At 40.3% G+C, this 21,550-nt stretch overlaps 1 protein-coding gene across 1 annotated transcript in view; it reads left to right on the top strand.

The window, feature by feature from the left end:
* Positions 1–21,550, top strand: part of CHM (CHM Rab escort protein) — a 53,632-nt gene that overhangs the window by 14,815 nt on the left and 17,267 nt on the right. Inside the window, exons 3-8 of the mRNA XM_054641342.2 lie at positions 1,717–1,789; positions 2,941–3,065; positions 6,753–7,812; positions 8,855–8,971; positions 9,593–9,713; positions 11,926–12,151. Of these exons, the coding sequence (XP_054497317.2) occupies positions 1,717–1,789; positions 2,941–3,065; positions 6,753–7,812; positions 8,855–8,971; positions 9,593–9,713; positions 11,926–12,151 (1,722 nt within the window). The remainder of the gene's footprint in view (positions 1–1,716; positions 1,790–2,940; positions 3,066–6,752; positions 7,813–8,854; positions 8,972–9,592; positions 9,714–11,925; positions 12,152–21,550) is intronic.

The following is a 21,550-nucleotide window of genomic DNA, read 5'->3' as shown; positions in this document are numbered from 1 at the left end:
ATTGCTCTGTTCTGTGTGGTACCAATCTGCAGGAGGAGCTGTGCTGCTCAAGGCATACATTGAATCCCCATTACTGTGCTCTGTGTGGTACCAATCTGCAGGAGGAGCTGTGCTGCTCAGGGCATAGATTGAGTCCCCATTGCTGTGTGGTACCAATCTGCAGGAGGAGCTGAGCTGCTCAGGGCATACATTGAGTCCCCATTGCTGTGCTCTGTGTGGTACCAATCTGCAGGAGGAGCTGGGCTGCTCAGGGCATAGATTGAGTCCCCATTGCTGTGTGGTACCAATCTGCAGGAGGGGCTGTGCTGCTCAGGGCATACGTTGAATCCCCATTACTGTGCTCTGTGTGGTACCAATCTGCAGGAGGAGCTGAGCTGCTCAGCGCTGCCCACACTGCAGTGCCAGGCCTGCCACACCACCATCCCTGCTTGGAACCACCTTTATTCAGTGAATGCTGCGTTCTGTTGTCTTTGCAAAGATGTCCTATTTATGTTCTTCACTCTTGCCTTGCAGGAGCTGAAAGACTTTTTCAGGTCAGTTTGTAGTCAGGAGCAATTAGGCAGTGCTCAGCAGACATCTGTCCTTCATATGCTAAGTAAGCAGCGAGGTCCAGAGCGGCAGCCCCTGGTGCTGAGCGGGGCTGACACTCCTGTGAAGTCTCTGTCAGTGCAGATAAGCCCTGTCAAAAGCAGCCCATTGTAAATCTAGTCAGGAGAATCTAACCTGAATTTAGCTTTTCACTGGTATCACACTGATCTCTACAATTTAAAAGTGGAGGAGGTTATGATAAGATTGATTTAACAGCCTTCACATTATTCTTTAAAATGCAAACCCTATCTTCCTCCCTATAGCTATCTGTTCAGGAGGGTATTTTTGGTATCTTTGAGGCTTCTGAAGTGCCAGTACACATTGCCAGAAAATAGAGTTAAATCCTGAAATAACTTTAATTTTGCAAGAACTGGTGACTTTTTAAAATGTAATTACTCTATTATTTTTCTTCTCAGAGTTGTTAAGTATTTAAGATGTGCTATGCATGACAACAAAAGCCAACTAATCCAACAGATGTTTAGAGAAATATTGGTAGAGAAATTCTAAAAAGAGAGAGCAGAGACTTTCTTTTCTCAACAGCAGAACTATTAATTTTCTGTGATTTAAAAGCAGTAAATAATCTTTTTGCAAGCAAGAAGGTGGCAAATAGAAACTGGGAAGTGCTCAGGGAGGGATGATCACTTGGTACAAATCAGTTCCTTTGGCTCCACCTGCAGTACATGCAGTTCAATAAGTGTTTTGCCAGAGCAGCTTCACAGTCTGTAATAGGCAAAATCTGTTGTGTAAGCAGTAGGTAAACAATAAACTGCACTTTGCTGTATTTGACATAGTGGATAAGAGAGCCAGTGTTGGCCAAAAAGCAGTATTATCTCTATTTTCCTTTTCTTCACACCATCACATGTGTTGTTCTCAGCATTATCCATTTACCCTGCAAATAATTTGATTTTGAACTATAGTGTGTTTGGTCAGAGATGCATGCAAGAAGGAAAATGGAAATTTTGCGTTTCATTAAGAGTTGCAGAATACTGATTTTTATCTATTCTGCATCTGAAAAATCTTGCCATGTGAAATGTTTTGAATGTATCATACTTGGTTGTTTTTTTCTTTAAATCTGGGAAAGTTGTTTTACCTGTCCAACAGGTTTTCCTTTTGTTTTTTTCTTTACAGGAGAAATTACTATGGTGGAAACTGGGCCAGCTTTAGTTTTTCAGGATTATTGTCCTGGATTAAAGAAAATCAGGTAAAAATTTCCCAAATTGTTTCTTTTAGGCCTCCTTACCATTGAATCTCTGTTGTTTGCATGATTTATTTCAAGACAAATCACCTCCTTGCTTTTGCTCTTTGGTAATTTGACAGATCAAAGAGGTTTGTAGCTCCCAGCTTTGCTGGTTGGGCCTCACCCATCTGGCCTGGCAGCTCTGATGTGCTGCCTTGTCAGTCTGATTGAGACCAGCCTGGTGCTCAGCCACACTTCTGCCTTCTTGAGCTTAAAGAGAAGCAACTGCACCATTGTTTCAGTTCCTTTATGATAATCTGGTCTTTTTATTTCCTCTTGGATTATTTTCCTCTCTCTGATGTTTCAGCCCTTTTGTTTGTCTCGTTTGTATTCAGATGATTCTTCCTTAGAGGCAGAAAAGTGGGTGCTGGATCCTTCCATTGAAATGTCCTGTAACCAGGACAAAAAGATGAATGCTGATAGTGTATTTTTCAATGACCAAAGTTTATCTGATTCATGGCAGTCCACTAGGAATCTTCCAGGGAGGATATTTATTGAGGAGATGGAGCACCAGGCCTGCATTAGCAAGTGCTGCTCCGTTATTTACAGAAGTGCTCAGAGCCTGTTGGGCCGTAGAAGATGGAAGTTCCTCAGCTCAGCCTCAGCCCTGCTCTTTACACTGTGCTGCCTCCTGGCATAAGCAGGGCACTTGCTCAGTGCCAGAGCTTCATGTTCTGTGAGCTGTGTTGGATGATTTAGAGATTCCTGTGTGCACAGATTAATCCAATCCCCCAGATCACCAGCTTTTTCCATATGGTTTCCATTCAAAGAGTTTTATCACAGAATCTGGAACTACCCTGGCTGTGGCAAACCTGTCTTTTAGGAGATTGTATTCCAAGTTACATTCAGCTCTCTACTAAAGCCTTTATTTCATTTTACACTGTATTTCAGATTAATAGAGCCAGTGCTGTAGTACAAATGTTGGCATGGTGTGATAAAGTAACCGGCTGTAACTGTTTTAACTCAAAAAACATAAATAGAAAAAAACATTAGGACAGTTAACAGGGTTTTTTCCCCTTATATTAGATGGTACATATTATTTGTGTCTAGAGAGATTTATAGTTCAAGAACAGCTTGCACAGTACAATATGTAATTTTATACTTGTTCTTTTAAGCAAAAGACAGATCTCAGTGATGAATGTGAGGACTGGAGAAAACTGATCCTTGAGGATGAAGAAGCAATTCCTCTTAGCAGCAAGGATAAAACTATTCAACATGTAGAAGATTTCTGTTTTGGAGAGTAAGTAGAAAAGTAGAAATTCATGAGCAATTTTGTATGCCCAGGGTAAATGCTCATATTGTGCTTTGGTTTTAAGTGTTTCACCATGTGCCATATTACACATTGTCTCAAAAAGCAGCCCTGGCCTCTGAAATGATCTCATGTCCTTGTGCTTTGTTGAAATCAATTCACTGAAACAACCTGATCCTTCCTAAATGACCTCTCTGGGTGCAGTGGAATTTGTTGGCCAACTTTGTGAGTTTGTGATTTACTTCTGAGCAGAAAACAGAAGTGTTGCATTTAGATATTAGCAGTAGTAGGCAGTTGTGCACTGCCATCAATTAGGTTTTCCCATTCTTAATTTGCCTAAAAGCTGCTGTTCTCATAGTCAAAAATTAAACCCCTAAATCCATGTAAAATGAACCACATACAAAAGAACAGCAACACAAATGGACAGCAGTTCTATAACCATGAAATACTTGTGGTGAAATGATAAAGTAATATTTGTCCTTTGTCCTTTTTATATGCAATGAATTTAACTTACTGAAGTTAAATCCACTGAGTATAAATTTAACTAACTGAACTGTGTATTTATTTATTCATTATTTTTTATCTTCTGGATTTTGTACTGAACTGAACATTCTCCAGAATTCCTGAGAGGAAATTCTTTGAGATAGTTCTGTAAATTTAACCTTGAATCCCTTAGAAAATGCCATAGGTAGCTAAATGAAACATCCTCATAAAGATGACACATCCTCGTAAAGAAATACAGATTTCTGTCTGTAAACACCATAAGTAGGGGAAAAAAGGTGTGAATTGCATAAATACAATCTGAAGGTCACAGACTGAGACTCTTCCAAGGTTCAGTGCTGCACAGTAATGGTGCTTGACTGGATTGCAAGTAAAATGTAATGCTTATTTTAAAGCAATAGCACTTGGATATTTTAATTGTCATCCTGTTGTCATAATAAATAATGTTCAGAACCAGGATTAAATCGGATGGAAAGGTTTTGTAGTCTTTTAAATTTGTGTACAATTTTTGACTGATAGCTGGCTCCCAAATGAGTCCCTGAGATTTCACTGAGATTTCACACTTAGAAGTGAGATTATACTTGGGTAAAATTAAGCTTTTAAGCATTCAACTTAGCTCAGTACAGTGCTGTCTGTCCTGGTCATCACCAAAAAAACCCCATTTTCCCCAAGGAACAAGGAGAAGATTAATAAACCTGGCAAAGAAAAAGTTCTCCAAAAGAACTTGAAACTTTCTGAGAGTCAATTACTGCATTTCTGAGAATTTACATGTTCTGCCTAGATTCTGTTGCTTTTGCTTAACTTTTGTAACTCCTATGAAGTAACCATTAAACATTTATTTTGAAAGAATAAACAGCTGGGTAGCAGTATAATATACACAGTGCAAATCTGAAATGAATGGCCTTAGAACAAAGTGCATCCATCAAAGGGAGAGAATACTGTGTCTACAACAAGCTGGATTGAAAAAAGGCAAATGGCTGAAAAATAAATAGTGAACACCTGTGCTGAATAAATTAACCAGCTGGTTGGCAATTTTTCATTTGACCTATCTGAAGGGGTTGCTGTTACAAGGCATTAATAAGACACATTCATTTTAAGATATTCCTTTGTTAGTACCATTAATTGATGAATGGTGGAAGATAATATTCTAAATTTACACAACAATTTGTCTGCAGATGTATTATTTTTTTCTGAATTAGGAGAAGAATTGTCTGTACAGAAGTTCAATTTGAGTCATTTTTATAGACAGTTCTTACATTATTCAGGGATATTTGGTCCTATAGGAAGGATGTCATGAATTTAGATTATATACAGTTTTTGGGCTCTCATTATAAAAACTGTGGAACTGCAAATCATGGAGATTTACCCATTCTTTAATGGAAAGTGAATAGAGATTTAAAATATGTAAATATTTCTGTTACTGCTTTTCAGAGTGATACAGAAAAATACAGTGTATTATGATATGAATCCAAGTTTATTTTGATTTTAAAAAGTAATAATCAAGTATGTTTAAAATAAGATGAACTGTTCATTGAGATTGGGAGAAGTTAGAAACAAAACCTTATTCTGAAATTTTGTTTTATAAAGGATGACTTAAATGAAAGCTTCATTCTTAGTTACTGAATTACTGGTAAGAGCTTTTGCAGTTTTCACAAACACTATGTTCCAAAATCCTAAAACAAACCCAAAATCTAAATAGAACCCTAAAATTTAATTGACTTTCATTTTTCTTTGTAGCAGAGATTACTTTTTTGAACAACATTTGACAAAGTACTTATCTCTTTGATATTTTATAGTTACTTAATGCTGGCAATCTGAAGCAAAAAGACATAATTAATGTACAGAAACAGCCTTGTCTCATTAGTGCTTCCTTATAGCAGTTCTGTATTTCCCAGGGCAATATTTTACCCCAGTCATGAGTTAAGTGCTTCCTGGTGACTGTGCCCAAGCTGGGAGAGCACTTCCAGACTTTTCATGAGTCCATGTGAGCTCCAGCAGTTCATAAATGAGGGGCAATTTTTAAAGGATCCCAGGTTTTTGTTCCTTTTTGAACAGAAATCCTGCTCCTGCTCCCATCTGCAAGGCTGCAGGTGTGTGAGGGAGCATTTTGGTGGTGATGCTGAGCAATTCCTTGCTGCTCTGGGAATTTTAACCATCCTGTTAATACTCTGTGTTTGCAGGTCACCTTTAAAATCATAGTTCATTAGTTTTCAGGCAAGATTAAATAGTTTATTCAGTGCATTAATGGCTTGTGGTATAAAGATTAAAAGATAGTTTGGAATTCTTGCTGAACTCCTTTCACTTGCAATGACACTGATTTGATTCATCTCAGTGGTAGTGTAAACTAAACCAAGTTCAAAAGTCCTGCTTCCTAAGGCAGGTGTCACTGAAGTTCAACATAAAACAAGAAGATGAGATTAAAAATGGAGGGCTGCTTTATAAGGGGAATTTTAAAGAAATGTTGTGGGCAGGAAATGAACTGTGCAGAGTGAATGTAATGTGGGAATGTCCCTCCTGTGAGTGGCTGCCTTCGTGCCCTGTGCATGGATTTGCAGCACTTGCATGACAGCATTGCTGCTTGAAGGACTCATTGGAATGGAAGGGCAGAGGGTCAACAGGAATTTGGAAGTTTTACTTCAGCTTTGCATCCAAGTGTCTGGTCCTCAATGACCCTGCTGGGATCATGGCTGCTGAGGAGCTTGGTTGTGTAAAGCTTGTCTGTTTTCTTCAGGACAGTATCCCAGCTTCATGGCCTTAATGCATATTTGCTTTTCAATTTCATGGGTTTTAATCCCTAGGGAACACCTGATCAAGTTACTGGTTTTATTTCAAAATAGTCCATTTCTGTGGTTGATGTAGCTGTGTATTGTTTCACCATGAGGGCCTTGATTTTCATTTTGAGATCCTTCTATCCTTTGAGTATATGTAAAGTAAAACCTTAAATTTTTGTTGGTTTTTTTTCTCCTTAATAAAAATAGTCTCTTGAATGATAGCTTTGCAGCCAGAGTTTGTTAGTGGGTGGAATACCTGAATGGGCCAGGATAAAGAAATTCTAATGCTTTTCCTAGAAATACTTGAGGTTTCTGCTCTGGCACTAATTCAAAACTTCAAACAAGTTTTTAAGACTCTTCAAAAAGACTTTTCCCCCCTCTTTTTCCCCTCTGTGTTTTTAATCAGTCAGGATTCAGCTGAAGGTGTTGAAGAAGCTGGTGCACTGCCAAAGCTGCCTGTGTTTGGAGCCCCTGCTGCCCAGGGGGAGTCCCCAGGCCCAGAGAAGGAGAGTCCAGCAGCAGAGGGGATTCCTCTGGGAGCACAGGAGAGTCCAGCAGCAGAGGGGATTCCTCTGGGAGCACAGGAGAGTCCAGCAGCAGAGGGGATTCCTCTGGTGTCACAGCAGAGCCCAGCAGCAGAGGGGATTCCTCAGGGATCACAGCAGAGTCCAGCAGCAGAGGGGATTCCTCTGGTGTCACAGCAGGGTCCAGCAGCAGAGGGGACTCCTCTGGTGTCACAGCAGAGTCCAGCAGCAGAGGGGACTCCTCTGGTGTCACAGCAGAGTCCAGCAGCAGAGGGGACTCCTCTGGTGTCACAGCAGAGTCCAGCAGCAGAAGGGATTCCTCTGGGATCACAGCAGGGTCCAGCAGCAGAGGGGATTCCTCTGGTGTCACAGCAGAGCCCAGCAGCAGAGGGGATTCCTCAGGGATCACAGCAGAGTCCAGCAGCAGAGGGGATTCCTCTGGGATCACAGCAGAGTCCAGCAGCAGAGGGGATTCCTCTGGGATCACAGCACAGCCCAGCAGCAGAGGGGATTCCTCTGGTGTCACAGCAGAGTCCAGCAGCAGAGGGGATTCCTCTGGGAGCACAGCAGAGTCCAGCAGCAGAGGGGATTCCTCTGGGATCACAGCAGAGCCCAGCAGCAGAGGGGATTCCTCAGGGATCACAGCACAGTCCAGCAGCAGAGGGGGGTTCCCCAGGGTTGGAGACAGAGATTCCAGCAGTGGAGAGCCCTGGAGAGGAGCCCCAGAGCTGCTCTTTGGCAGCCAGGGCAGCTGCAGGGGATGGGGCAGGAGCAGCCCCTGGCCCTGGAGCTGCTCCCAGCACGGCCGCAGGCGACTCCGCTCCGCAACCGGCAGAGACAGAAGCTGCACCCTCTGAAAATGCTGCTCAAGAACCAAAGAAAATCACCTATTCCCAAATTGTTAGAGAAGGCAGAAGGTTTAATATTGATTTAGTTTCTAAGGTAGGAATGGAATGACGTTTTTTTGTGTAAGTACATTTACTTTGCTTAAAATGCTGACATTTGTTTTAAAATCCTTCACGTTGAGGCAGCACCTTTGAGGCAAAATAACCACTCTTGAGAATTTAGAATTGTTACCACTAAAACAAATATGAGTCATTTAATATGTGACCTTAAGTGTTCTTGAAATAAATGTCATGAAATATAGCACTTGCGTAGTACAGGCAAAATGTCTCATTTTAAATAGTGCCATTTAACAATTGTATTTTTAAACAAGAAAAAGCAATCTGCATGCAGATTTTTTATCTTTTTAAAAAGAGAAAAATTGTTTTTTACAGCACAGGGAATTTTTTTCAAAGTTGAATGCTTCACTTTACATATTATGCCTAAAAAGATTTTTCAAACCTTTGGAAACCAAAAAAGAAACTCTCTTCACGAATTCATTCAATTCTTGTGAAGACACTGCAAAATCATTATTGCAAACTTCATGTTCCAAATATGGATCCCACTTCCTAGCATCCTTGCAATGACATCTTGAACACCAGTCAGTGGGTGGTGGTTAAGCAGATAATGCTATTTTGTGTCCTTTTTATACTCTGGCTGTCCCACTGTGGGACATGGTGTTAACTGCAGCAAATCCCAGAAATTCAGACACAAGAGTGGTCAGCAGGGCAAGGCCAGGAGTTTGTGCTGGGGAACATCAGCGTCCCTGTAGTGTCCCTGTTTGTGTCCCAGGAAACCTTTATCCAGAAAGCTCCTGTGTGATCTTGCAAAGTCTGTTCCTCAGGACCACGAGACTTTTCAGTCCAGACAAACATTTTCTGTTCATAGTTACATTTCTGGCCCTCCTGTATTTCATCATATATTTGTAGCTTCTAGAAAGATAATTAAATTATATATGACAGAATCTTAAATTGGGAGGCATGGAATTGACCTTTGCAAAGGTGCCTCTTGCTTCAGGGGATTTGGGGAGCAGCTGGTGAGGATTTTGTTGGGTACTTCATTGATCTCTTCACCCACCAGTTCCTCTCTGCTCCCTGTGCAGTTGCTTTACTCCCGGGGCCTGTTAATTGACCTCCTCATTAAGTCCAACGTCAGCAGATACGCGGAGTTCAAAAACGCCACGCGCGTCCTCGCCTTCCGAGAGGGGAAAGTAGAGCAGGTACCAGAAAATCGTGTGCTGCATGTGTTTCATCTCATCTCCTCAAAGTCAAGAAGCTTTAAATTGGTTTTTGAGTGTTTTTTTCCTTAATTATGATTCTAATTTAATTTCTGGAAGAAAATATGTTTGTATGTGTTATCTAGAAATACGAAAATAAAATCAAACCGAACTAAAATAAGGTTGTGCAGTCCAGCACATTGACATAAATCCTTACCTCAGGCTAACTGTTTAGGCCATGACTGATTGGCAGTTAATTCTTGAAAATTCAGAGATTTTAGGTTTTAAGATTGTGACTAGACTTGATTTGTCTTTGTTACATACAAGAGAAGTCAGTGTGATAATAGCAACAGGAGATATTGGCACAGTTAATACAAACTCTAGTGATTTTCTCTGCAGTTAGAGATGCAAGTGAAGTTGAAGGGAAATTAAAAAAGATTTTTGAATATTCTTATTTTAGAAAATTGGTAACTTTAGTTTCAATAGAAATTAGGGGACATAAATATATAAGAAAATAGCTGTAATTGAAAACAGTAATTTGTTATTTAATCAGACTGTTATTGCTTGATGCTTTTACATTCAGAGTGTAGAAAATATTTGAAATTATTAAAAAATACTTTGCAGGTGCCTTGTTCTAGAGCAGATGTCTTCAACAGCAGGCAGCTGACCATGGTGGAGAAGAGAATGCTCATGAAGTTTCTGACATTTTGTTTGGACTATGAACAGCACCCTGAGGAGTACCAAGGTAGTGTCCCATTGAGCAAGGCCCACTCCCTTCTGAGGGCTTCCCTCAGGGAGGCACAGTTCTGAGAGCTCTCCTGTGTTTTCACCTGGTTTATTTTTACAGATTCATTTTCAAAGTATGCTTTGACCTTTTTGTGACCTTTTCACTTCAGCGTTAAATTCTTCTACTTAAGCACTTGCTCTTCTAGTTCCCACATCATTTATTATTTACATTTTTCTTTAACAGCAAAATTATATATTACAGCAAGGTTGCAAAATGCTTTTTGTCATTTTTAAGTGTTTTCCTCCCTTCCCCCAGGTATTTTTTAAAAGAATGTGATGTATCTGAATTTTCTGTCTGTTTTTTTGGATTACTAGGTAAACCTTTACAATGCTTTACAACAAATCAGAAATGGAGAAAATGGAATTTTTTAACTATGAAAGTAAATGTAATTTAATGCTCTTTAGTTGTAAAGGGCAAGTTCAAAGTGCTTTTATCAAGTGTTGGCTTATTTAGATGAGAGGAAATCAGAAGAGATTTGAGCTATAATGTGTGAAGAATAACGAGCATCGGGTCAAAGAGGGAAATCAGCTCAACAGGAGGAAGGTGCTTTGGGCTTGTGCTCCTCAGGGTACAAAAAAATGAAGTGGTGTCCTCAGTTCTTGGAGTCTAAAAGTAAATTAAGGCAAAGAGAAAAAAATCTGTCAAAAAGAAATAGTGAGGAAAGAAGAGTACAAACATCAGAGAAAATTATTAAACACATGCAGGAGAAGAACAGTCAGTATCAAGATCTGGTGAGATTAAGAAAAGGAGAGTCTGTAATGAACTCCAGAAAATCCTGAAGGGGGAAAAACTCATTAGGCTGAAGTGGTTTATTGATTACAGGTGATCTCAGTTTGCTGCTGCTGGAAGAAATGGAGGTGCTCAGAGCAAGGATATTGGTGGTATTTAGAAAATTTATTAAGTAAAAAAAGGAGATGCCACATCAATTTTAAATGAATCCATTGATTCATGTACCTAAATAACATTAGATTTATTTTACTTACAGAGACAGTTAAACAGTTTTTGTTCCTACATTTTAAAATAGCCTGAGAAGTAATTGAGAATATTTTGAGTCAGATTAGGCTAATGTAAAAACTTAAGAAATGTAAAATTGCTCTTGATGAGATCATTACATTCGTGGGAAGGCAGACTTTTAATAGGAAGAGCGTGAAGAATTTTTTTAAAGCTTTTTTTTCTGTAAAATATGGAATTATATAAGAAGTTTGAAGTGAGGAAAACTTGAGAATTTTTTTAGAATGATAAAACAAAAAAAAAGCCCTTGTCATTTTATAACTTTGTGCATGGCTGTACAAAGAACAGTAAGATACAAGATACAAGTAAGATGCTTGTAATAAAGCAGTGGTTGAATCTTGAACAGAATATATAGCTTGATAATATTGGGCTCTGCACTGGGCTCTGAACTAGTTAGGAATTTATCCAGGACTGAAAGAAGAGCAGATCTCTGAATAGGATGGAAGTGTGCTATTGCTTAAATACAATCGTGCCCTGGCAAAAAATCTTTTCATTGTGAAGATGACTAAAGTTTTTCAGAGATGTATCAATGCCAACATGCTTTAAACATCTCCCAGAAGACTTGTGTTTCCTTGAATTTCAAAATGTGCCAGCAATAATATTATTTTAAAGGGAAGATGGAGTCCTTGATCCCTTTCTACTCTCTGTCTCATCCCCATTTGTTTGTTGCAGCAAGTCATCAAATTGAAATAAATATTGCACCTTCTCATCACAATCTCTGGATTGTGGCACTGTGTGAGGGCTTCTCTGAGCACAGATACCCAGTCTAGCACTGCAGTGGGGATGCAGCACTCCTGTTCTGGAGTGGTGTAATCTGGGTCATATTTTGGGTATTTTACAGGACGCAGCATCCCATGGCACTTCAGTGGATTTTAGTCCACAGTTTCTCACTTTTCTCTCAGGGCTGGGAAATGGAGTTGGATCAAGTCTAGCAATGAATAGGTGATGCCATTGGAGACCCATAAAGTGGGTTTGTGATATTTTGAAATATTTTAATGGAGTGCTGTTTCTGTTTTCTGAGAACTCACTTTCTGGGAGTAGTTCTTCTAACTTTCATTGATTGGATGATCCATTTTCAGCGAGGTGTTTGTTGAAAAACTCCCTTGCTTTTGTTTACTGGGATCACAAGCCCTCAGTGCCTCGTGTGCTTTTCCCCCAGCCTACGAGAGCAGCACGTTTGCTGAGTTCCTCCAGACAAGGAAGCTGACCCCCAGCTTGCAGCACTTCATCCTTCACTCCATTGCAATGGTGGCAGAGACTGACAGCAGCACTCTGGAAGGGCTTCAGGCAACAAAAAAATTCCTGCAGTGCCTTGGCCGCTATGGCAACACCCCGTTCTTGTTCCCTCTGTATGGGCAAGGAGAGATCCCACAGTGCTTCTGCAGGTAAGCCTCACTCAGCCAGACACATCCCAAAAATTGTCATTAAGAGGTGTCACTCACCAGGACACTGCTTTGCAACATTTTTCATTGTATTACAGATGCAGCTTGTAGTAGCTGCTGGATGTGGTGGCTGCTGTAAGTTAATAAGTGCTAGGAAATGAGAAAGCCATAATTTAACCCATATGTAGCTGCCCCTTTTTAAATCTGACAGAGGAGACTCAGGGATATCTGTCCAAAAGGGTGACTGTGCATTTGAGTAGGTTAAAAAATTTTGTATGTGAGTCTTCCCTGAAGCTGCAGGAAGATCCATGTTGTCAATTTGTGTTACTAATTAATGCTGAGAATTCATTTACAATTCACAGGTGTATATTTAATAATGAACTGGATTGTTCTGAAAGAGAATGGTGCCATGTGTCCAGTTTACAATTAGATTTAAAACAAACCTTTCTACATCACAGACTTTTATACAAACAGGGCAATTGCTGTGAAATCATGACATGATTTTGTAGCTCTCTCTAGACTGAAGGTTCCAGCTCCTATGAACTGAGCAGCAGAGGAGATCCCATGCAGCTCTGTTTCACTGTGCCACTGCTACATTCTGACATCCCAACCAGCAGCCATATGTTCTCCACTCCTTAAGCCTTAGAAAGCAAGTAAAACAAAAAAGGCCAGATTATTCCAGGATAAAGCAAGATCCCCTTGGGTGGCAGTGCAGTCCCTGCCCTGGCTCCTGAGGTGTCCCTGGCCCGTGGCTCTGGCACAGAGCTGGTGCTTGGTGCTTTTGGGTGCAGAGGGTGGGTGGTTTTCATTTCAGTTGTTTCCAACAGTTCAACTGCCTTTTAAAAGGCTGAGGGTTTTTTTTTTTTCATCTTTGCTTTTGCTGGCAAGCAGCCTTTCCATCTGCTCAATGTGGGTTTAATGTGGTAACCTGTAGGTCTGAAGTAAACATTAGCTCTGTTTAAAAAAGCAGCTTTGCCTGGTGAGGCCAGTTTGTCTGAGTGATATATTTGTTGTACATCAGTCCCTTAAATAGCAGTGCAGGGTCTTACCTGCTTTCTTTGGTGCTGGACAAGTTCTGCTTTTTACATGTGTGCTACTATGAAGTTGTGGTTTAGTGCAGGTTGTTGGGTATTCCTGTTTGTCTCTGTGATAGATTCCATTTCTCTTCTCCAGAACAGTCCTTAAAGTACTGCCAGAGGAATGGCCTCAGCAGCTTGATCCTGCTGGGCTGTGTAAAGGGTGGATGCAGTTCTGTGTTGATGGAAACATTCTGGAATAATTGTGCTCCATGGAATAGAAATGTTATTTGCTACCATCTTTTGTCAGTACCTTTCATCTGCTCCTTGAGCTGTATTTGTATGGTGATTTAAAGTGCAGACCTACATAATTAGGTGATTGAGCAGATAATTTGTGAGCAAGAATTGGGCTTAGGTAACTACTCTGCATACAGTCATGCTACAGAACTTGTGTTTCTGGATTTTATGGGTGTCTTTGTGTCTTTCTAGGACTTCATGTGAGGCCAGGTACCTGTATGTGACCAGAGATTAATAAATCACAGTGTTATCAGAGCCATTGAAGTAGTACAATTTTGGCAGTTCAACCTTCCTTGGCTTCAAATATCTGGGGGAAAAAAGTAAATTTAATAATTAAAATTAAAATTTTGCTTGCTTGTTTTCCTCTGTAGATTCTTACCCATGTAATTTTTTCTTATATTCTCAGAATCCCTTTGGCTTAATTATTTTTTATTTAATAACCAGCACATGCAGTTTTCTGATCTGTTACAGCAGTGTATTTCAAGTTAGCAGTAGAGGTGTCTAGAAGTATTATAAATATTCTTATCAGAAAATCATTCTGTGATGACAGGAGTTCTTCAGATGGCCTGAACTTTCTATTTCAGATCACTGGTTGCTGCATTTTAGGGTTTTTTTGCTAAAATGTATAACTTCTACAACAAAGAGGGTATTTTACTGTATGGAGCAAATTAATCTGTCAAACCAAAAAGTAATTACACTTTTGAAAGGTTTGTATTGCAAACATTCTAATACAAAACTTTTTTTAAAAATTGTCTTTTCTTTGTGAGTGAACAATCTAGGAGGCAACCATAATATTTTTGAGATTAATCACAATTTTTAAAGGTGTTCTGCCCTCAGGACTGTGTCTTGCACAGAGTGAGCTGTGTCTGAAGAATGCTGCTGGGGCTGTGGAGTAAAGAGGCAAAGCCAGAGCCTATAGATCACAGCCTGCAGCTTTTATCACCAGCTTATCAGGGGAAGGTGTCACCTGGCCTGTGATTTCTAACCACTGTTCTATATTCTGCTTTAATGTAAACCTCTTAAGCGTTTCTTGCAGCCAGTTACACTGTGTGTTCTCATCAAGGCTACTGTTATAAATGGCACACATGCATATTGATGGAATGAGTCAAAGACATTTGGAAGTCACATCCTTGCATCCCAAATGAATCCTGCATAAACACCACAACCTTTTGGAGCTGCTGACGACACTCCAGTGAGCAGGAGCGCTCTTCCTTCTTTATTGGTTTAAGCAGGGATGGTTTAGGAGAGAAAATTAAACTTTTATATCACTGTAATGTACATCCCAATATGGTGAGGTACAGATGGGAGGTTTCTGTCTCCATCAGTTGAAGTTGTGGAACAAGGAAGGTCATTGGGAGCCTCCTGCTCTCCTGAGCTGACAAAAAAAAGCAAAACTTTACTGGCCCTTAACAGCTTCCTTTGCTTCCTTCTTGGTACAAAACTGTTCTGACTCTTCCTTTCTGATGATGTAGCAATAGTCTGGTGTTAAGTACAAGTGAATATAATAATATCTCATTCTTGAGGAAAATCCAGATAAGCTTTTACATCTGCTGCTGTGTTTGCTTTGTGAACACACTGAATTTGGGGCAGAGCAGGCAAAGTTTCACTTCAGTTTGGTTTCAGATTCTTTCCTCTGGACTCATGCAGATATGGACATGCCAATGGAATTGACTTTATGAGAAACAGTAGTTTTCTGTGAACTTCTAGAGGGAATTAGTGCCTGTCCCCTGTGTCATGTCACAAAGGTTCTCCAGGGACACTTTGTGTCTCTTGTGTCTTTGTTATCCAAAGAATTGAATTATCCAAAAGCTGACAGAGGCAGCAGGTGCTGGAATATCCTTGGCTGCTTGGCCAGAGGAGTTGGTGAGTCCCTGTTATGGGCAGTTGGTTAATGAACAGACCTGGAGCTTTCCCATTGTGTATTTGGTGGACAGTGTCACCCTTTGTAAGAGTTCCTACAGATTCTGGCTGAAATTGTAATTTCTGTCTCCGTGACAGTGACAGCAGTAATTTAGTGATGGAGCAAAGATCTGATTAAGACACTTCCATCTCTTTCAGTGCCCATATTTACAGGAAGATTAAGAGGCCAGGCTGAGATAAGATGGATAGTGTGATTGATTCTGAGGGTTCCTGTATATATTTAAAAATGAATAATCAGTTTTACCTTTACATGTGCACTATTATCTGCTAGAGATGTCAGAGCTTCTGGGGTAGTCTCAGGTCCTTTAAAATTCCCAATTATGTCCCTTCCCCAGTCTAGGAAGGTTTTACTGGTCTGAAATCAAGACTGGACTTCAATAATTTATTAAAAATTGGGCACACCATGTTTTTCAGCTAAATCTATACATAAGTATTATGTCTCTGCATGTCAGCAAGATGCAGAACTTTTCTGTGTGTAAATTGCATGATTTAGCATGTTAATGAGAAATTAATGAGAAATTCAATCAATGTGAATTCCTGGTGACAATCAGGTGTGACAGATTTGAGTGTCAGCACATGTGAAACAATCACAGGTGATTTAAAAATCATAGTGAGGTATGAGTTCAGTCCTCCATTTCAAAATACCTAATTTTCATACTTATCTATCTCTTATTACTTATAATTATTCCATTTCTTTGGATCAGAAAATATAATTGGAATTACTGACAGTGTATCACTATTCCTTGAGTTGTGCTGAAATACTGAATAGTACCAGTAGCTGCAGTGCTGCTTTCCTCTAATTGTTTTCACTTGCATTTCAGGGAAATAATAAAACTTCAAATATAGTTTGGCCTTTAAAGACAAACTTGATATATTTCTTCTCACTTTGTTGGCAGATGAATGCAAAATGGGCAAGCAGAGTTAGCAGGATTGTTTGTAGGAGCAGTTGTTTGTTTTTCCCTCTAAGGAGAAACTCTTTCTTGGGATAAACATGAGGGAAGTGAGATAATCCATCATTCTGAGACCTGCTCACTAGTGATGGATGGATAGATTGGTAAAGTAACTCAATAATCTTCATTTTTTTCAGGTTATTCACAGATCAGTGAGCCTTGTCGTTAATACAGCTGTGGAATGCTTTTGTGTCCTTGCCCACAGTATTTCTCAGAATTTGACAGGAAAAGACTTTTAATTTGGAAATAACCTTTGTTGTAAAATGCATTACGTGGATGAAACTTAGAGAATACCTTCCCATTTTAGATTTTATCTTCTGAGTGAGTGTTTGTCAATTCTTTGTTTAAAAAATTACTTGCAAACATGAGAGCTGTTCTGCTCCTTGTTATTTCTGACTAGAAATTGTGTTCTGCAGGAGTTTATACCTGGTGAAGGCCTTCAGCCATTAGAATCTATCACATGGGATGCTCTCAATCATGTGGATGCTGTCAAAGTGTATTGATTTCCCATCCCTAACTAGGCAGGGAAAAGTTTTCAGTCAAGAAATTGTATTGTCATTGTCCTACTCTCATTCTTGATCATCTTGATCCATTTTAAAAACATATTTGGAACCTAAAAGCACAAAATACAAAATGTTATTGTGAGATGGCTTTTTCAGGGTTTAATAATTAGGGTAATGGTGATAATAGGAGGGAAATGTATCTTGCTATATTATTTGGAATTACCTCTTACCAGTCCCTTAGCAAGGGAGTTCCTCCCTGCTTGTGTGGGGATGTGCAGGTTGTGCCTTACAGGGTCTTCCTGAGAATTCTCACTCAGACATGTGAATATTTGCAGCATTATCAGGAGAGCTGTGGAAGTGACAGGATTGTTTATTACTGGAGCAAATCTCAGATGAGGAGGCAAATTGCATTTAGCAGAGTCCTTTTTCATTACACCAGAAGACAGAGAAAGGTACCTTCCTAAACATGACAGAATTAGTAAAATGGCCTTGAATTTCATTGAGGGTTAAGAGAACTGGAATTTTTGTGTCTTTTCTGGAGGCAGAGAACACAGAAATGGGTTTTAGAACTAATGTTCAGTGACTGCTCCCAGTGCCTGGCTTTTGTGCCTTGCCCTGCAGTCCTGCTCTCCCCAGCCCCTCTGGGAGGGCAGAGCTGTTGTGTGATTGCAGCTCGATGACCTTGGCTGAGGAGCAGCTGCTTCTCCTGGAAGGTCCCTGGGGTTTGGAGCCAGCTCCTTCCACCTCCCCAAGAGGAGCCTTGGGAGTGCCTCTGCACCTCCCTGCCCTCACAGCAGCACAGAAACAGCTGGACTCTTCTATTCCCTTTTTCTTCTTTTCCTCTCCAGCTCTGTAGCAATTTCTTACAGTTGCCACAGTGCTTTAACCACAATTGCTAGGCCACTTAAACACATTGCCTGATGGTTTCTCACCTAACCTTCATAGAAATCATCAGTTTCTTGAGTTTAGAATCCCAGAGAATGATGCTTAACCTTGATTCACTAAAGAGTAGTGTTAATTGCAATATCATTGAAAAAATGAGGTTGATAATGTGGTTAATTTTAAGAAGCAGCACTTTTCTATTGTGACAAGAGTCATCAGGAACATGGCACTTTTATCAGCAATAAGCTGCTGGTGCTGCATTTGTTGAAATTACTAATTACTAGTTGAAATGAAAAGACAGATTAAACATGGTCTCTTTTTTTGTCAACAGAATTTCCTCAGCTTTAGAAACACCCTAAGAAATCTACACTGGCACAAAGCAAGGCTGAAGTATAGGAACATAAAAATATATTTTATAAATTTAGATTTTTATTGCATTATCTTCTTACATTTGAATTATGGAGCTGGAATTGGGATCTTGGGCCTGTAAAAGGCAGCAGTGACTTCCCCAAGCCCAAAACTTGTACCTCACATAATAGGAACTCAAATGCTAAAACTCCTGGAATAATTGTACTGCAGTGCAGTGTGGTCATTCAGAATCCATGAACAATAAATACCAACCCTTGCCAGACTCTGATGAAATAGACTTAAATTACCCCTGTTTTGTAATTGTGGAGAGAAGTGCACAGAGGCTCTGTGTAGGGTCAGGGATCAGTAGCTGGAGCTTTGTGCTCTAAACCAAACCAAGCCCAGCAGTTTTTATCTTGTCTGTTTTACTGGCAGTGTTCACTACCAGAATATTTCACAGGATGTGAGTGGGTATTTCTGTATATGCAGTCTAAATCCCACACAATCAAAAGGAGCAATTTCTTAGTTTTAAAGTTAAATTTGGTACCCCAGCAGTGCCATTCCAGCTCCTCTTCCTGCAGCATTTCCCAGTCCCAGCCTGGGTTCCCAGAGGGAGGGGGAGATCTGGGGATAGAAATCATCTTACCTTGGGCTCCAGGCTCAAAGTGCAGTTTGTGGGTGAGCTGAGTGCTGGGGGGAAGTGCAGGAACTTTGGCATGGGTGTAGGATTGTCGTGTTGCTGATGGATTTAAACCATAGGCTGCTTCTCTGATCTCACAGGACCTTTTTGAATTTCACAGGAATAATGAACACAGCCTGCAGGAAAAAGTCAAAATATTTGACTCTTCATCTGCTTCCCTAAGCATTTCTGTCACATCTTTTCCTTTCCATAGCTCTCCAAATGCCAGGACAGTTCAGGATGACATTGATTATTTTTTTATTAGTTTTTTGGTGCTTTTTTTTGGGGGGGTGGATTTTTGGTGTTGCCCAGGTGGATGCACACACCAGGTTTTGACTTTGGCATGGGAACTATGTGTTGGGAGGATCAACCATCATTTTTTGTAGCTGCAGCTATTTTATTTATTTGATTTGTGTCAACTCTACCTGTTAATGTTTTTGGAACACAGCAGCACTGGAGGAAAGGCTGACATTCTAGGGGCCTTTCAGGAAACAGACTTTACATAAGAACCAGGTCACAGCTTGCTCTGTGTGTTAAAATAAACTGAAAGGGAACAATTCATTATCTCAGCACTTGCCATGTTCTTCTTTGATCTTTCTCCAAAGCTTGCAGTGCTGTACATGGAGTATTCAGCTTTAAGGAGAGAAGCAAGTAGTTTCTGCTATAGAAAAAATGCACAGTTAAAAAATAGTCAATTTTTAAATTAATCACAACGTGCATTTTAGAAAGCAGAGGACAAATTACATGCTAGAAATAAAAACTAGATCTTGGTGTAAAATTATTAGATACAGTTTTAAAATTCTTTCAGAGTGAACTAAGGTTAAGTCTGTAATGTGAGTGTTTTTGTGGTATCTCACTGTTGGAAATGGAGATGTCAAATGGAGAGACATTCTATTTTTGTTCAATTAATATCACAGAGCATTACATCAAAGCACTAAACTCCTCTTATATCAACAGATGCAGCAACCCTGCAGCCTATTTCCTCTCTTGTTACATTAGTGTTTAATTAAAGAAAACAACTAGTTGGAGGCAGTTACTTTCTGTGAAATGTAATGAAGATTTATTTTGTAAGTGACCTTCACTGTATTAGCTGAATCAGTAATCAGTAAAATTAATAGAATAATCAAATTATATACAAACTCATAAATCACTGCGAATATGCTGTCAAAAATGCAGCTTTTAATATGTCCTATTGTTCCACAGCTGTATTAAAAATTGCAGCTGCTGATTTCTGCCTTGATGGGGTCTGAAATGGCATTTAAAGGCTGTGTATGATGGAAGGCTACCAGGCCAGAAATTTTCACAACTGTTAATTTAGCTGTAATATGATTTGATGTCAGCAGGCCAAAGTTGAAGCTGAGTACAGTGTTGTTGCTATCTTTCAGCAAAACTTGAATTATTGGTGCAGGCAGTGGCCAGTTAATTAGAGTAATATCAGTTTAAATGTCTGTCATTTGGGGTTAATGCTATCAAAGAGTTGCCCTGTACTTCAAGTGCAGTCAAATCATCTTGAATAGCCCATTGTATCAAAGTAATGCCAGCACAATGATTTTTCTTTGCCATAGATTATTGGGGTGCCATTTAGTTGAATATTTCAGTTTCTGTATTTAAATAATTTTGGCAAGTCCTTCCTAGCTGTGTCATTTTTCATGCTAGGCTGTTCTAATAGGTGTTTAGGCTGTTTGTGATTGTTCAGCAACACAATCCAAATTCCTTTCCATTTTCATTTTAAAAAAGAACTTTTCTGCTGGCCTATGAAAACTGGTCATGCCCTCATCCCCTGGATAGCAGGCTACTCTTGGAAAGAAATAATTCACATTTTTGTGCAGCCAAGCAGCAAAGTTCTTTCAAAGCACACTGGAAAAATAAAGTGTGTATATCAAAACCCCCTGGCTGTGGTTGAAGGAAAACTGTAATTAATGTTTTTAACTAAGGAATCCAGTTCTAGTGAAGTTAATAGTGCTATTCTTAAATGCAAGATATGAGATCAGCTCCTCTGAGTTGGTTTGAAAGATGCTGATGGCTGCTGTGTCAGGCAGGAAGGAGGCTGTGGATTGCAGCATCAGAGATAATAAACCCATAGCTCTAGGTTCTCTAGGAGTTCTTCAGTGGATGTTTAACCTGTGGTGCATCCTCAACAACCTCCAAACAGCCAAGGCTGGGATTTTTGGGATGTATCTCTGGTTTTCCATGAGGAGCAGGGCTGTTTTTAGGGAACTGGGTGTTCCAGGTGTCCTGTGGTGCTGACAGCTCCTTGGGCTGTCCCTGTCCTGCAGGTCAGAGGGGGTTGTGGGCCTGGCTGTCTGTGATCTGCCTCATCTGACACTAGAATGACAGAATAATGCCAGTTTTGGAAGTTAGGTTTGCAAAGTGAAAGTTTCCAAGTTTGTCACCTGTGAAGAGATATCAAAATGCTTTCACTTCAAAATCACAGAATCAGAGACTGGTTTGGGTTGAAAGAGACCTTAAAGCTCAACAAGTGCCACCCCTGCCATGGGCAGGGACACCTTCCACTGTCCCTGGGTGCTCCAAGTTCTGTCCAGCCTGGCCTTGGACACATCCAGGGATCCAGGGGCAGCCACAGCTGCTCTGGACACCCCGTGCTGGGGTCTGCCCACCCTCCATATATCCAATCTAAACCTACCCTCCTTCAGTTTGAGGCTGTTCCCTCCCCTTGTCCTGTCCCTCCATCTCTTGTCCCCAGTCCCTCTGCAGCTCTCCTGGAGCCCTTCAGGCCCTGGCAGGGGCTCTGAGCTGTGCCTGGAGCTTCTCCTCTCCAGGTGAGCCCCCCCAGCTCTGCCAGCCTG

The sequence above is a fragment of the Agelaius phoeniceus genome, chromosome 14, assembly GCF_051311805.1.
Source record: "Agelaius phoeniceus isolate bAgePho1 chromosome 14, bAgePho1.hap1, whole genome shotgun sequence".
NCBI classification, from domain to species: domain Eukaryota; kingdom Metazoa; phylum Chordata; class Aves; order Passeriformes; family Icteridae; genus Agelaius; species Agelaius phoeniceus.
Note: the sequence above shows the minus strand (reverse complement) of the source record. Positions and strands in the feature narration are given on the sequence as shown.